Below are 19,146 nucleotides of genomic sequence, written 5' to 3'. Positions count from 1 at the left end.
ATTTAACTTCTAGGTACGGCGTAAACACTAGGATGACAAAACGTTCTTTCACAATTTAAACAATTCAAATCAATCGTATTTAACTGTATTTTAACGTCGTGCATGATAAAATCTGTGTACCTCGATCGTCGTATTCAAAAATAAATATTTTATATCGTGTTGAGTGTATAATAAAAATGTGCTATATTATAATGATAAATTGGTAACTAAACGATTCGATTACACAGCCTATTACATAATACATTAACTACTTTTTTATTTGTTTGAGAACCCGAATAAATTATTATAATTAGTTATATTGTATTATAGAATAAAATATGTCATTCAAAGTCACTTAATATATACTATGTAGTATTTAATGGAGGCCCTTATTCTTGCAGCTGTGGCTAATTTAAAAACACGATTTATTATAAGTGATTCAAAAATAGTTTTGTTCTAAAAAAAATAGGCGAAATTTTTAATTATTATTATGGACCAAACGAATACTTGCAGGGCCATATGCAGTTTATGCGACAGCGTTTTCGAATTATAGGTACTTAGTGATAACCAAGAAGGATATCACGATTTGGTCTACTTATAAACTAGTGTTATGAATTCTGTGTGCATTAAAAAAAAAAGAAGTTTAATTTTGGTATAATTGGAAATATTTTTGATAGGGTAAAATTTTGTGTTGGTTGTTGGATAGTTGAATATTATATTGTTTGAAATACATTTATAAAATTATTAAATAGAATCTCATTGTAACATTCAAGATATTATTTTACTCGAATTGAATCAGCCTTAGGATAAACTACTATTTTATGGACGTCAACGCAAATTAATTGAAAAAATCGTAATTAGATTTTTAATACTACGCAATACATATTATGTAGCTCCCGGAATAAATTATATAGATTACCATTTTAGTCTTTTACAGCATAAAAGTTGTTAAAATTCTTTCTACGATATTTGTATGGAATAAAACGTAATATTTTGTTGGAGAAGTTTAGATTTTTTTGTAATTTAAAATTTCAAACAACGGTAAAATATCCTAAATCTTTCAAATGGTTATGAAATATTGCTTGGTCCAAAATATATTATAATATAAAAAAAGGTCCTCTCTAGATACATCATACATGTAATAAATTCATTCAAAAACACATTCATTCGTTATTTTTGTTAACATCTTGGAATTAATATTGATTTCGTAAAAGTGTCACTATAGGTACTTCAAATTTGATTATAACTAATTGGGTATTTAGAATAAATTGCGAAACGTAGTCAAGTGTATAATTTTATCTGTGCATATAAGAACATATCTATTTTATTTTAAATATATTATGTTAAGCCTGTGACAAAGTTCAGGAATTGAAATTTAATATTTGTATAAGGAAAATGTATAAATATCTTGAATAATAAAATAAGTTTAATATATTATATTTAAACTAATTACGAAAAAAAGAAGACACGGCAGAGTGTCCGTCAGAATTATCACTATAATTTTCCAAGTATCAATTCTCAAAGCACTTCTGAAATGATTACAAAGAATATCGAGGATAAAAAACACTTATTTTTAATAACATGAAAAATGACTTGCAATTTATGAAATATTAAAATGTGTAAACTAATGAAGTTGAAGATCGGGTGATTTAAATTCATTAATGGTTGAATCTGATCCGTAATGTAGCAAGAAGAATATTTCAAATAGGGAATTTAGTGTTCGAGCTTTTTAAAAATCTTCTGTAAATTATATATTATATATTTATACGGTAAATTATGAAGACAAATTTGTGAATTGAGAATATAGTGTTTTGAGAATGTTACCTAAGGTGAAAAGTTTCTAATGATAAGGTTTTGGATTGCTTAAATATTTAGGTGAGCTTATAGATAAGCAGTATACACAAAAAGTTAAAAATTCAAGCCACCGCGCCGATTTAGTTATTACTTGAATGTTTAATAGATGTATTTAAATACTGGTGATGGCAAATGGGAATTGGAATTTAGTTTGAAAAGTGATTTTATTTCACGTTCATTTTGAAGATCAATATCAAAGTAAGTTATGGCATTTCCGTTCAAGTGGTAATAAAAAAAAATACAAATATAATTATAAATAATAATTTACACGTTTTTAGTATGATTTGTGTTATATAACCATACAGTTTAACTAGTATGCCTGTCGTTGAAACAAATGGGTTAGAAATATATTGTTAAATTTAAAAGCCATTATTGTCATATTTTAAAAACAATTCTGGACGAAATTACTTTTACAGCCTTTCCGTTAAAAAAAAAAAATTGCGGAGAACTTGTACATTTTTCAGAAATGATTTATTATTAACAACTATGGGCTCTATAAAGTGTGCTATGTTATATTGAAATTCTAAATCTCTGTGATAATAAATTTACTTTAATTTGAATGAAATGAGTGTAAATACGAGTAATAACAATTTATAATAATGTTTACTACTAGTTTCAATTGTATACTCGTGATGAATTTTTGATTAAAAAGGGTTTTCTAAAATAAATCTGAATTTATCGTCGGCCAACAACCAAAATCGATCGGAGTATAAAATATTCTCTCGTGTCATCTATGAGAAACGCCAAAGCTCTATTTTCGGCTTTTATTAATGTTCAAAATAATATTATCAATAATAAACAATAATAGTATTATAGTATTAGAAAATATCTTTACTCTAACTTTAAGGTACCTTTACGGCGTCTACTAATTTTCGTTGTGTCACGTTGCCAAACTCACCGCAGTTGCGTGGTAAGAATATCTTAAACTTGAGGGAAAATCATTTAATTACACCCACCCTATCGCGCGTATAGCTCAGTGATTGGACATCATTGGGTAGGACCGTGTGGGTAAGAGCTTAACTTAAATAAAACATGCGTGACCAAAGTTAATATGTAAGTAGGAATTAGTAAACACTAAGTGCCGTGTCAGTTTCCTCAACGAAATAATCGTGTATCATGTTATTGCGTCGCATGGTGGACAGTTTATTCACTTGATTGGGATGGATTTAGAAACATATTGAATGGGTTAAGTACACACAATCTGACATTCGGACGAGAGTGCACACTAAAATACCAAAATACGTTTCACAACATAGTAATATACCTATTGATTTCAATAAAAAAAATTTGATAAAATTAAATTAATAACAAGTAAATATTAAAATATTCGTACTAATTTCACGAAAAATAATTGTTTTATTAAGACTATAATAAACACGGTTTGTGATCTACTACACTAAAAGTTGCACCCAAAAAACGTACACTTACGACTTTGTCTCTAAAAAGGTCGATTGACAAAAACCGCACACTTTATCGGTTCACTGTACAGCAAAACACCGCACACTATTTTTAATCTACAGCCCAGATATATTCTGAACGTCGAAAACTTTTCCAAAGTTTACCAAAAGGTTTGATAGGAGCACTACATTTTATTTTAAATTATGATATTCTACCACTCAAAATGAAACAATTTTTTATGTTTACGAATAAGTTGAAATTCTTATTGTAACGTGTAAAAAGAATATAAAACTCTAATTTAACTTTTATGATGAGTACTTAGCTGATGGCAATTTATTTAATATTTGTTTTATTTAAATACATATATAAATAATTAATAATATATTTTACATTAAAAATATATACATTTTTAAGTAATTATACAATTATCGGCTTTTTAAGAATCTCAAAAAAGTGTGCGGTTTTGTCTCGTATTTTATTGTAAGTGTGTGGTTTTTGGATTCAACAACCATAATATTTGGTGTATTTTGCTTCTGTGGATCGTTAAGACATATACATTTTAATTTTAAAAAATAACATATTTTTAATAATTAGTATATTTGTCACGTTAAGCCTTACTTAATACCCTCTCCATAAATATAAAATAAGTATTTATGATTATAAGATGCCAGATTTATTATAATATAATTATGTATAGGTACACACATATCATATATATATTATATAAATTATCTAAAAATTACATATAATAATAATAGTATATAAAATTGTTTTATAAAATATTTTATACTATATGTTTGTAGTGTTACGTTATAAAGTACGTTTGTTAATAACCTTTTATAAATAGAAAAAAGAATAACTTTGAAGTCGATAATTTGATTTTCAACTATACTATTGACATGGTTAAACGAGAAAAAGAGTTTAGTACTAATGTGCTATTATAATAAAACGATGTGAGAGCAGTGATTTTTTATTTATGGAGGACAAAGAAATATGTTAAATATGTTATGAAGTGGTAATATTTTAATCTCGTTAAATGTTAGTACAGATGATAAAAAATGTATAATATTATGGAGGATTAAACGAAATATAAAAGTAGTATAATGGGATTGACTATAACGTTATGTAATGCGTGTGTGCCAGTGCATCAAATAGAATTTGTAAAGGATATGCACTCAGATGTGTTTTTAAATAGTACGAATTTTAATCATCTTAACTCAAAAATCTTTCGTCATTTCTGAGTTCATTATGTTTATGGTGTACTATTATTATCATTATTATTATTATTATTATATTATATATTATTCTAAAACCGTAATGTAATATGTAATTGTAGTTCAGGTACTAATATGTAATATGATCATCATAAAGAAAACCTAAGTATTGTTAGCGTGTTTCGCTTATGAGGACACACAAACGAATAACGATGCACATAAGAACTTTAAAATACCAAAATGTAATGCAATTGTTGAATAAATTACAGGTTACTTACCTTTACGACGTTGTTTTCATCACTATGTAAAAATGTGCAAACTGCATGTCTCATTATATTTAAACAGGTTGAATATCATACACATACCTACACTACAGGGATGGGCACTAATCATTTCACGAGGATTTTCATAATTTTTTTATAGTTCATTAAAAATACGTACATGAATACCTTGTGTTTTTAGTTTGTCCATCCCTGCGTGCAATTTAAGAAACATCCAAAGCTATATAGTACCGTCAAAGTATAATAAATAGGATTTAGGTGATGTGATATTTATGGTAAATTAGGGTTAAACACAAACTCGGGTAGAACAGGCACATGCAATGTCGGGGTAAATAAATACAAATGATAATAATAAACACAGAAGTGTTGTAAGGTTTGTTTTTTTTTCATAAAAAGTCGTGTATAATTTTAATAAACTGTTGTGTATAATTTTAATAAAAACGAATATTTTGTATTCTGTTTTTAAAATTCATTTATAGTGTATTATTATCTAGAAAAAAGGCCGTGGAAACAATAAAAACACATGCGGAAGCATAGGTTGAACAATAAAATTTAGTAATAAATATAGGTAATCAAATTAATAGTATAATAATAGTAGTAGTAATATTAATATTTATAATAATAATAGTAATAGTAATAATAATATTTACAAGTTCTATTATTCACGATTAAAATAAACACACAATGATTTATTGCGATCTCATTCACAGATCTGATTGACCACAGATAGAGTTTAAAAAAAAAACCAATAAATTAATATACAACCCGTACGAAAATACATCAACATGACACATGCTTGGTAACAACAACTATTGTAGGAACTTGGTAGTATTAAAATGAAATCATAATGTTATGAGCACATAAAAGAGGAAAACGTGGTTAATATAATTTAATAGACTTTTGAAATGTTTACCGGTGTAACATCAGTAGTAGTACGCCAAAAAGCGTTTCGTTTTCCAGGCCTCCATTTTATCCTGTAAATTATTTTTGTCGTTTGTTTGCACGCATGTAATGCGAACAATTTTTATAAGTACCTTAAACAAGTTTCTAGGGAAAATATTATTTTTCAATCAAACCTATAGAAGGAAAGTTATTTTGTTGAATTATGGGTTTTGAATTTAAATTGTCGTAGGCGTTTTATCAAGATATTATTTTAAATTACATTTTGGATTAGCGTCCTCTTGCCCACCGTAGAAGAGCGTCTGCCAGTATGTCCAGATGAGCTTTAGTCTGAAAAAAATTTAATTTTAAAAGTTTTAAAATTTTTAAAATATTTTATTTTTATGTAGCGATATAATGTTCTGACCCAGTATCCGTATAATAGATATTATTGCTTTCAATATAGGCACTAGAAATAGTTTTTCACAAAATAAAAGTTTGTGAAAAAAGCATGGCTATGAAATTTATTACGTTATTTCATTTATAAACTTTACTTAACTCTATACCTTAATTTAATATTATTGATCGAATATTTTCAATCCATGGGACTCATTGTATTTTTCTGCGAATAACATTTATTTATTGAAAAATAAAATTAAATAGTGTTTACAAATTGTTATTATTTGTAATTGGTATGTATAAATAGTTAAGTTATAGTAACCTGTAAAAGCTTGAATAAAAATATACCGAATATTTTTTTTATCTTAAAATTGAAGGGATTTGACAAAAACTCTTTTATTTAAACGTCCCTACTAGTACTTATTTTCTTTTATCTTGTAGAATGTTCAAAATTTACAACTTAAATAATAGGATAGGTAATTAAGTTACTTTAGCGTTAAAATGGAGCTTTCTTAAATTGATTAATGCGATAGTGTCTTACCATCTCTCTCCCAAAACAAATTGCATTCTATTAAGCTTGTAATTATTATTTATGTTCTTACTGTTTTGAAGAAGAAACAATTCTTTCTGTCTTCGTCGTCGCCATTTGGACAGTCTATGTATCCATCACACAGAACGTGATCGTCTATGCACCTGAACCGTCCTTCCTTGTCTGGAGTGGGACAAGCAAACCGTTCGAATCCATCTTCAGTGGGCGGACACTCTGAAATAACGAAATATTTTCATTTTTTTTGTAATTACATTCCTATGTTAGAATCGTTAAAAACTATCCTACAGCCATACTGGATTATCGAAAGGATTTTTAAGACGTTGAGAACTTTAAATATATCAACTGCTACATTACTACAATTTAATAATTTAATAAAATAATCTTCGACATTTCTCTTGAACTAAATTTGGTAAATTCTTAAGTATATCTATTATATAACTATATAACGCAATATACATTAAAGTATTTTACACATAATATAGTATTTCTGTTTTCTAAACTACAGTGTGAAAAGGTCAATTTATAATTTATATCCATTTTGTTTTGGTCTTATATTTTAATTTAGTCCCAAGGGTAGTGTTGTCTGTGGATACTTCTTTACTCGTTAAGGTCAAATCCCAGTTGTCACAGAAGTGTTATATTGTTTCACTGTACAGTACACACACACACACACACACACACACACACACACACACACACACACACACACACACACACACATATATAATTATAGAAAGTTTCAAGATATTTTCAGAATTTAAAATAATAAAGTACTAATTCTATTTAAAACATTATATTACTACAAGACCGATAATATTATTTGTTTACTTAACTATTATTATTTTTATGTGAAAAATATCAATAATATATTAAATACTAGTGGTTCAAATAATGTCAAACGTTATTTTTACTCGTAAATTATAAAAGAGTAAAGTGGGTACTTATATGTAATAGATTTACATTTATGTTTTTTAATTTTGTTGGAATTAAATTGAACTTTTGAAATCGTTAGATTCAGGATGGAAGGCAGTACCCACTTATAAGTTTAAATTCGTTATGGTTGTTTTGTAAATACAACCGTTTTTCGTAATATATTTGGGTTGTATTCAAATGATGCACGTATTCGACCACAATATTTTCGTCAAGAACGGTTTTTTGTTTCAAACTAAAGCTTTTGTATGCATAATACATTAGGCTACCTACGTCTTGAAATTTGCAACACAAACAAGTCAAAACAACAATACCTATACAGGTAGTGTTTATATTATGGGTTAGGCGGGTACAACAATGCACTAGCAACTAGAGCACATAACAACGTATGAAGACAATAATAATAAAATCAATAATCGGTCGGCATACCTATTTCGGGGATAGTCATCACGACAAGGGAAATAATAACTATAATTGGTCTCGTGTAAACGTTGCGTGGGTTTCGCGGTTTACGCGTGCGGCGGTACGACCGATCGACAATGTCGGGCAAAAATAAAAAGCGAACAATATTTGATTCCAATTCGGAGCTAATGGCGAACGCTCCGGGGCGATTTCGATCACGGTCTGATGCGGACGGACGGGAATCGCTAACCTCTGCAACATCGCGATAGTGACGACGGTGCACGGCAGTGACGGAGAGTCAACGCCGACGAGAGAACCGAACGGCCACGACCAATACCTGCCGAAAAGGTTCGAGTGGGCAAACGATTTATGTCCGAGTCTTACGAAATATATATTATATATACTGTCATTAGCGCTCGATTCACACCAAACGTTTAGTAACGGTTTAGCGGCAATTATATTACGGTCCTATATAATATACGATTGTATACTTACGCGTTGCGCCGGCTTAAACGTTTTGCGCTTTAACTATATTATAATACGGTGAGATGAGAAATTTTTTTTTTCCCCCGACGGAACCCCGGCACATGTTATTTCATTCGATTTTAGGGCGTTTGAGAGAGAGAAAAAACGACCGTTTTATATTTTATCATCGCCCGGACCGTCGTAATTAAAAAAAAAATATACGGGACCTTTTTCTCGTACCATGATGTTGCATCTTTCATATTATAATGATGTACCTATATCATAATATTTTATAGTTCGGCAAGGAAAGTAAATAGTGCCCTGCTGAATGGCGGCCACCTTTGCTACGACGAATAGCCAATAAAACGGTATAACGATACTTTATATTTTTTTCTTGCTATTTTTTTATTTTTATAATTTCAATTCCAATTCCAATTTATATTATTAGATAAGGTATCCAACAATCCACCCACACAAATTGATTCATTACATATAATTTAATGTAAAAAATAACCAAATTAGTGATCAATGTAAGATATAAAAAACTTTAAAACTATAATTGGATATTTTTATTCGCAGTACTCGATACACAAGAAACCACTGAATATGTTTGTTCCTTTATAAAGTTTTAATTTATAATAATTTAACGATTTATTATTAAAAAGGAAGAAAGTAGGTAACCAGTCTGCTGTACAGTAGATGTCAAGTGTGCATCGATATTGAGTGTTATCACGCTGTAATGTAAATGTTAAATTTAAATTTAATGATAAATTGTTGCATACAAAAAACTATTCTGAGGGAAATCGATCTATTAGCCTAAATTATTAAGTATTTATTCTAGAATAGTAAATCTTCGTAATTTTACTGAATTAAATACATATTAATTTATAGTTTTAAAATTACTGTAAAATTATATTGTATAGCTGTCATCCAGTATCACTGTAATACGTTATATAATCCATCAAACGGAACTCGGATATCTTATTCAACACAATTTGGCCAAATAAAAACTACATAAGGTATGTGAAGGTATTATTAAAATAATATTTTATAACGAACAACGTATCATCCCTAACAAAACAAATTGAGCAGTGAATATATATATGTTCCGAAAACGTCCACTGTTCATATAATTGGTTTAATATTAAATATCAACCAAATTAGGATAATTAAAAATTATTTTTGATAGATTATTTTCGGCTTAATTTTCATAATTATAAATTACTATGTATCATTATTCTTTTCACATTTAATGAGAGTTGTTTTGTTTTTAAATATATGTCTTATATTTGTAGCTTTACTAAAAGTAGTTTTTATTTCTATTGGACAAAAACGATTGTATTCAAGATTTAGTTTTCATATAGTTTTATTGTGGAGAGCAATCTTAGTTGTAAGGGGAGTATTAACGCAATGGATTCAAGTACATGTAATTCTAAGAATTGTCTTTCATTTTAGAAGGAGTATATGTTGAGAGTCGAGTGTGCTAAGGCCCTTTATACTTTTCATACTAAAGGTAGGATAATACGCGTACATCTCTTCAAAGCTTATAGTCCCGTGAAATGTGGCGGATTTTCCCCTGGGATTTAGCTTACCATAATACCAAGGATACCGTGTTTTTCTGTTTTATTTTCTTAACCAAATAGTAAATACCGTTATGTTAATCGTAAATAAATGCGCATTCCCTATACTTTTTACCTGTAACAATATGACTCCTGAACGTGGTGGGCGATAAGTATACACACCCATATACACAGGGTGATTCACTGAGCACGACCATCCCCGTTATTTTCACTAATGATGAATTTAATCAAATTCTTGTTCTTGAAATTTTTAAATACTCTTAAAAACCATATTTTGTAATATTTAGATGGTCACGATTAGATAAAAACTTCTGTTTTTTAAAGAAAACTCCCCTTTTTTACAGTCAATTATTAAGTGGATAATTTTTTTGGCAATGTTTATATATAATAGTTATACAAAAAAATATTGAGTAGCTGTAATATTGAATTTAGTATTTATTATACTTGGACCATGTTTACAAATTAGTACTTGTTCTAGATTATTAATACTAATTATTTAAATTTTCTAATCAATATAGCCACCATATTTTCCAAATTTCAGGGTTATAATATAATTATATAACTAAATAAGTTATGTAATTCAAAAGTACTGAATCAAATTTTGGTTTTGTTGAGTTAAGGTATTCAGAAAAATTATTCTTGATATAATTTGTAATAGAAAAGAGTGTTTCTCATTAAAAAAAACCGAAGTTCATATCTTCACAGGACTTGAGGATCAAGTAAAACAAAAAATCTCAAAAAATTAAAATACGGGTTTAAATATTTAAAAAATTTGAAAATTCTATTTTGAACGGCCATATTATTAAAGCAAAAAAAAGCTATGATCGTGCTTGGTGAATCACCCTGTATGTTTGTATAATATATTACTTAATATTTCTAAGTAATATCGTTGGTGAGTGATTAAATTCTGTTGTTGATTTCATGTGATTTTATTCATAACGTAAAGTACTACGATTTTTAAAGCTCCCTTTTTCATAATGAAAAAAAAAAACAGATAGTAAAAATAATAAAAAAAATATAACATTATACCCGGAAAGAACAGAAAAAAAAAACTCCAGCGGCTTATGCAAATACCTGTTGCCGCAATATGACATACCTAAACTCGCGTTTATTTGCTTTTAATTCCAATCGTAGAAATTATAATCCTGCCGAGCGTGACCGCGTGTATACTATGGCGATGAATGTGTTGGTCGCTAAACGAAATTATTAAAATATTCCCACCACCTACCAGCTAGTGAATAATCATGAAAAAAAAAACTGTTACGCAGTACCTGTGAAATATGTACCATACTATGTGCAGTGTACGCATACCATAAATATATTATTATTAAACTATGTACTCGTCGTTATCGATGCTCGCGTATCGACACAATAATAATACGTTTCAGTTGCGAACCGTCTTTCCCACCTAATGGCATAATTACAATATAATATTTAATTAATGTCCCGTTTAAATTACTATATAGCATTACTAACATCGCAGGTAAACATATTACAATGGTACATGTAACCCAACCTTATTCACACATGACACACCCACATACACACATGCATACAATTATTATTGTTACCTACTACAACTAAGTAGGTGTTTTGTGTTTGGAGACGACCCCTGCAGACTATAATAAGCACATTGATCTTTGGTGTTTATTCGTCACACGTCCATGTTGTCACTCGTCAACAATTCGCAACCGATTATTGATTATTGTGTAAACGAATTATTTGTTTGAACGCACGTGTGTGAGTTTACATTATTATACTAATTTGCGTTTTTGTTGTTCACAATATCGCAATGAAACAATTAAAATGTACATAGCACATTGGTATAAATTGTATTATCTACAACATTAATTTAACGACTCGTATAGTTGGTATGGCATACAAGTCATATTATTTTCCTATAATATTGATGTCTGTTTTAACTTTTAACAGATATTAATTCTATTGTCGTTTTGATAAATTTAACTTTTTATAATATTTGGGTGGATATTATTTTCATTGGTGGTTCAAAGTTTGATTGAGCCAATACGAAATATTTCGATACTTAATATCAATACAGTAGGTATTTAATTAGACATTTGGTAATTTAATATTTATTTTAAATATTAACGTGAAATAATTGGAAGTTATGATAATTTGAAATAGATTAAATTAACTCAATTATTGTTAATTATCTCGTCCAATTGAAATTAATCTTAACATATTATAAGTAAAAAAAATAAATGCAATTAAAATCACTTCGTCGATTGATGATTTACATATATATGATTAAAATATTTAATATCTTATATCGTATATTAATATATATGGAAATTATCAATCGATGTAGGTTGTGATTTAAAGTACATTTTTTTGACGTATAAAACTGCATTGGCGCAGTAGTAATAATAATTTGTAGGAGTCACATTTTTTTTTTCAAGTGTTTAATATGCACAATAAATCGAAAATGTTAGGCGTTGCAGAAAAAAGTAATATCAAGCGTTTATGCGTTATCCACGTCATTTTACCGTTACAATTGCATATATTTTATACAAACAGCAACAGCGAACAAGTCGCCTGCAGTAAGTACTCCGAGGGAACGTCCCGGGTCGGCTTTTATGTGTAACAATATAATATTATAATACGTCGGAAGTACCCGTGACAGGGAAATTATACAGTTATTACAATGGTATGCTATAAATCATTATAGTCACATTCGTCATTATTTACAAATTAAAAACATTTTAACGTTTGATATCATGCAGGCGTCGTTAAACAGAGTCATATCCTCCGATGTATCGAAAAAGAAACGTTCCGAAAGAGAACGTTTATTGCTCCCCTCAGGACTCCGAGGGGCTTTTGAAAGGGTTTCGCACGCCCGGCGAAGAAAACCCGGGACATCCGTGGATTTCGTGCAGCATTTTCATTGTTACATAATACGTACGCGTGAGTGCCACAGGTGTTGTTACATATGGCGATGTGACGTGGGGGCGGGGAGGGTGGGTAGATGAGCAGGGTCCCGATAGAGTTGGATAATATAATAATATAATAATATAGCGATACGTGAAACGCGAATGGGTTCGGCGTGAGATGTGTATATATAGGTGCCACACGTCACGACTACTATACCGTATAATAAAATATACGGTGGCTGTGCACTATATTATTGTAGGTATTGTATTATATAATAATATCTATACGTGTTATATATATACTGTTGTAGCAGGATATATTCGGTTGTTCGGGCGAACGAGCTCGTTCATTCGATTCGTCTAAAAGTATAAAGTGTCGGCGTACCCATATCATCCCACCGACGACGACGCCCGAACCCGCCTGTACGTCTGCGTTTTGTCAACGCTACATTATAATATGTATGAGCATCACGTGAACTCGCGGCGGCGGCGTGTGCGCGACTGTATAATATAATAGTGAGTACATATTATTATTATTATTATTATTATTATTGTTGTTATTGTTGTTGTTGTTGTTTTATACCATTATACCTATCGGGTATCGCGTGCATCCGTTAAGATCGCACCGCGCACATTATTATTGTTGTAGCTACCCTTCGCGGTACCGCATAAGTAGTTGTTATTCCATCACGTTTCCCGGACGACTTCTTTGCCGATCGTCGTAGATGAGTATAATATATAAACATGCGTGTGTGCAGTACGCGAAATTATCATAATAATATTAATACGTATGGCAATCGTGCTCGCGGTCGTCGGGAAGATTTTATAGCGAAGGGTCCGGGGGGGGGGGGGGGTTATATAGGACAGATCGGCGTGCGCGCCTGTTTTCGTTTGTGTGCGTAGCTTCACGCGTGGGCGTGTGCACCCCAGGCTGGGGGTTAAGTGCAAAAGTATTGTTTCACAAGTAAACATCATAAAATATGTATTATGTGTTATCGATGACCGTCGGTTTTGAGGATTCGACGGAAGGGCGACGAATCTATTGGTTTTACGGTCATGCGGTTTTCTTTTTATATTTATATGTTGTCACTGTATAGAGGTTTAAAATAAAATATGCATAATATGTATATTTAGTCGTCCGTGGGTTTAAAAAAAAAAAAAAATACCTATATAATCGAAACAGTAATTTTATAACCTCTGAATAATTTTTCTGGAAGTTGAGGCTATACAGGAAGCACTGCGAGTCCATTTATATTATATTATGCAGTCCATATTCTATAGAATATGACAATATAGAATTATTACGCGGAAACTGAATCGCTTTACGTTGTGTGTGTGTGTTTTATTATTAAAACATTATAGCTTTACCGTAATATTGTATAGTTTTAACGAGAACAAAACAAAATTAAATTAAATAACAACAAAAGTTTGGAATTATAAGAATTACGTATTTGCAAACTCGATTTATATTGTTAAGTAAAATAATTGACGTAATAGTGTGGATACATTTAAATATTTCTTATACATTTTTGGTCTGGTTTTGGTGTGAAATATGTTACATGTTATTGTGTTCATAATATTGATAATAATGTATATTATATATTATATCCATTGGTCGGCGCGTTATATAGGCAATTTTGGTACATCGACATGTGGGTGGTTTTCAAACGGTATCTCATGATGTTGTCGATGGGGCCGAATTCGTCGACGTGAAAGGACGGCGAAACTCTCGTTTAAGAGCAAACAAAGACAAATGCGAAATAGCGTTATAAAGCGAGATAAGGGTAGCGGAGTAGACATTTAAGTTATACTACAGTCTACAGTTGTGTTTCCATAATGAATCTATTTTACACTTATAGATTAATTTGTGATATTATTAGAACCCCATCTCGAAATTAAATTAATTCTTGTGAAAACTAAAGGCTTATTAAAAAGAATTAAATCAAATTGTAATTTATTGGATTTATTCAACCATGATAAAAGAAAAAAATATTTTATTCATTATGAATGATGAATATTTTTTTACGAGTTTGTTTGAGACGAAGGAGATCGATATAGTTACATGTCACATGCAAAAAAATATCACTTGAACCATCAATCAATTTCTATGTTAGAATTTAAAAACAACTTATGCATTTTTTGTTTTAAATTATTTTTATTTCTTCGGTGACTTAGCTAGGTTAGACTTGGTCGATAACGTATTTATATAATTGTCATGAATGAAAAATAAAAATTAAAGAACAAAATTACTTATGAATAAAAATATTTTTGAATTACAAGAAATTCATTAATTTTTTGCTACTCTGATAACGATATATTACATTCACTTAAGTTTTTAATTTTAAAAATTAACATCAACACGACAAAAATTGGGTTTCATACATTTTTAATAACACCACTCTTTAATAAATATACAATTCTGTACCTACGCTGTCAATTTCATAGACATAAAATATAATATCACACATTTGAATATTTCGAGTTATCTATAACATAAAATAAATAGTTTTAACAATAATAATATGAATTCAATTTTTAAAACTTTTTTAAAAAGCAAAACACTTCGTTATTCCAGGGGAATAAATAAATGTGGTATCTAAAGCACAGACAATGAATTAACAATTTAAAAATTATATTCTTATTATGATGGGCAACGTCTACAACCTATATTGTATTTTTATTTTTTAGATGTCTTTTAAAAAGTAGATACATCCTAGGCTAGATATCACCCGCATCACCACCACAAGTTAACTTATATTTAAAATTAAATCATGAAATATATTAATTAAAAAATAACAACACTAAACACGTCTTGACTTGATTATGTAAACAGATATTCTAATGTTAATGTTATCAATACTTTGATATACATTCTTATGGAAGTTAGTAATTACAGATCTATTAAAATATAAATAGTAATTTTTATGAGTCAACATTGAAGTATTTATAGTTATGGTATTTTTTATGTGGGTAGTGCCTTCTTAATACATTATTACACTTTAAATTATACTTTTTTTTTGCAATTGATTTAATATTTTGTTCACGCAACTAGAGGTGTTTATTAAAATTTCGTTAAAAATTAAAAGGGCAATCTTTTTAATGTGTTTGTTTTTATTATCCTTTCATTTCATTTTTATATCCATTTAAAAATATTTTAAGTTTGAATAGTAAAACACCTAAAAAGGTAAAACTGTTACCGTTTTTTTATTGTATATAAATGAACAAAAATAATAAAATCTAAATATTTTTTCAAGTATAATAATAATTAAATAAATATTCGAAGAAACATTATTTTATCAAAATAATATTTGTGTTCATAAAATATTAACATTAAACAGTATAGTTATTGGAAATTGTGAATAAAGGAACAACCATGATTATGACTATTGTCATCATTAAGACTATTATAGCCACCTATTTAATATTTTAAACATAAAACTAAAAATTGTTATTAATAAACACGACATACCTACAAGTAAATTAACTTTAAAAAAACAGTGAAGTCGCTCTGCTGTATAGTAGTCGGTAGAAGTGTCTCATAATTAAATAGGTCACTGAAATGGATGTGTTAAATTTGAATTTAATGATAGATCATTGTGTAGGTATGAAAAAACTGTGTGTCAACCTCTATTTCTGTACAGGATATTTTATAATTTATTTATACTATTATTAGTAACATGGGTAGGACGAACTTGTGTTTTCCAAAAGCATTGTACAATTATTGTTATATAAATATATCATACAACAATGGTCATTAATTATTATTATGATATTACATCATATGACTAACTTATTAGTTAATACCGACGAAACGTTGAACGGCATTAATGGTATAATGGCATAAATAATTTAAAATTAAAGACACTAAACTTTGAACTACAAAATAATTTACGAATTTCTATGATTTTAATAAATTTATGTATCAACTCTTATGAATAGTAAATCTTTAGTTAGACAAATAGTTCATTGAGAAAAAATATTTTGAAAATTGTATTTTAAATGTTTTGAAATTGTTTATGTAATATTTTGTAAAAATTACAGTCTATTTATTTTTTAATACAAAAACAAAAAAACAAAATTGATTTTGTTGAAAATTAGTGTTTATTCCTATGTATTTTGTTAGTTTCTCTCAATTATTATTGAATTTTTTCTACCCCAAAAATACAATTTCACTGCTAACAATCTAAAAATATAAATTGAAAAGTATTAAATATGTTACTATTTAATATTATTTATTGTATCACAATTCTGTGGGTCAATATTTAATAAGCCAATACAAACTATAACTATTGTATACCTTCAACCTAAGGAGTTAATTTGTTCAATTAATTTTATCGCTTAATATAACGAACAAAGTAGCTGTGCATTTGTGTAACTACTACTAACTTACGGAGGTAGGAAAACAAGATTCACTGTTAAAACGTCCAAGGTGTCTTAATAATTCTAAATCTAGTATCATTTGACACGAATTCACTTGTCAGCGTTGTAACGGGATAACCACTACCACTATGTCAACCTTAATGGGATTATATTCACTGCGAGTAAATGTCGTTATGTTCTAAATTGCCAAAGTGGAAAACATCAAGCCACAGTTGTACCGCAGAGTGAAAATGCTGCAGGTACCGTTGATTTAGTGACGCGAATTTGCGGGTGGATAAAGCTTTAAACCCCAGATTACATTTTAGAAAACATATCATTCTTTAATCTGATTCAATTGAATTCAGAAAAAAATAATTTTAGTATTGCGATTGTCGTTAATTACATTTATTAGTAAGTATATGATGGATTATAATTTATTGTTTACTGTGCAATAAATATAAATACAAAAAAAAGATACCAACATAATTTTGAAAAGCTTTTTTATTATAATGCAATGTTCAGAATGATTGTTTGATAAATACGGTTGTGAAGTTTATGCTCAATTATTATCGTAAATAAACGATACGTTGGCACAGATTTTGCTAGAATGTCTAGACGTTTTCAATTTAGATTTTTTTGCGCTGTTATTTTATTCAAAATGTTCTTAAAATCGATCATTTAAAGCCATTAAATATATCTTATTCATATTATCATAAAAATGTTTGTTTTTTTTTTGTTTTTATTATTGTTATACATAGAAAGGGTATTCAAATTAAAACTTATACTATATTTATGTATTATTTGATTTTTGTTCAGTTATTTCGATAGTGTTTTTAAATGTAATATAATTAAAAAATATATATATATACGGGTGTTTCTGAAATGGATGATGTCACTAATATATGAGTATACACGATGTGATGGCTCAATGAACATTTTTTTGAATTTTTTTTCAAAATCTTCAAATCTGAATAAATTTAAATTATTCTTAGAACATTATATTAAATGTAAAAATAAACAGTCTAGGTTGTATTTTTTGTAAAATTCTTTTACGGACCGAGGCGTCGTTTTTTCGATTGTCGCTCGTTTTTCACGTTCGAAACGCTGACTAAAAAAAAAGGTGTGACACATCGACAAGAGCAAAAACGATGATTTCGTATGAGCATTTTGCAAAAAATTACAACTGCGTGTTTATTTTTACATTTAAGACAATGTTCTAAAAATCATTTAAATAAACTCAGATTTTGAAGATAAAATTTAATTTTACACTTTAAACAATATAAGAATATTCCAATTGTACGTTACTATTTTGTTCTTGTATAATATTTGTTATATTGTAATAAGGAAGGTGAGATACAAAAATATTTATATGGTTTTTTTGAACATTATTCACAATAAACAACTTTTTGTTCGAGTAGAGTTATATAACATTTACATGAATAATAAAGTATAAATTACCTAGTTTTAAATGTTACTTTTAGATATTGTTTTGCATTTTAATTATAAATAAATACTTTGTGGTATTTTAATACACAATAAAGTATTTAGAGTCTTGTAAGCTTACTGCAGAAGTTTATTCAATTCATTACACACACACTTTTTTAGCGTGGAAAGTCAAATTAACCGACAAATATTGTGCTTTTTTATAATAAACCTCTTATTTTCCCACAGGGGTCAACCCTTTTCCAACAAATCAAAATCGTAAATTATTCAAAGTTTGAATTAATAATCTAACGGTCTTTCATTTATATTACGTGTAACAAGAACTATATACTTACTTCAACGACGAGTGACAAGTGACAAGGGACGTTAGTAAATCGAAATGGTTACACTACCAACCACATCTTCACACAAAAATTAATTACTGGCAACTTTTTAAATGAATCCAGTGTAAACGATATTTTTGATAACAATTGGACCGAGGCACCATAAAAGATCGAATCGTCTTCTGGATTATCTCAAAAA

At 28.7% G+C, this 19,146-nt stretch overlaps 1 protein-coding gene across 2 annotated transcripts in view; it reads right to left on the bottom strand.

Annotated features, from left to right (window-relative positions):
• Window positions 1–4,343: 4,343 nt before the first annotated feature.
• LOC111027550 overlaps window positions 4,344–19,146 on the bottom strand; it is a 36,795-nt gene continuing 21,992 nt past the window's right edge. For both annotated transcript variants that reach the window (XM_022305953.1, XM_022305954.1), the window contains 2 exons: window positions 6,607–6,767; window positions 4,344–5,956 (listed from right to left, as the gene is read on the bottom strand). In XM_022305953.1, coding sequence (XP_022161645.1) covers window positions 5,897–5,956; window positions 6,607–6,767 — 221 coding nt within the window. In that variant the 3' untranslated portion in view covers window positions 4,344–5,896. The remainder of the gene's footprint in view (window positions 5,957–6,606; window positions 6,768–19,146) is intronic.

This window comes from Myzus persicae, unplaced genomic scaffold (assembly GCF_001856785.1).
Source record: "Myzus persicae strain clone G006 unplaced genomic scaffold, MPER_G0061.0, whole genome shotgun sequence".
Classification (NCBI taxonomy): domain Eukaryota; kingdom Metazoa; phylum Arthropoda; class Insecta; order Hemiptera; family Aphididae; genus Myzus; species Myzus persicae.
This window is presented reverse-complemented; position numbering and strand designations above follow the sequence as displayed.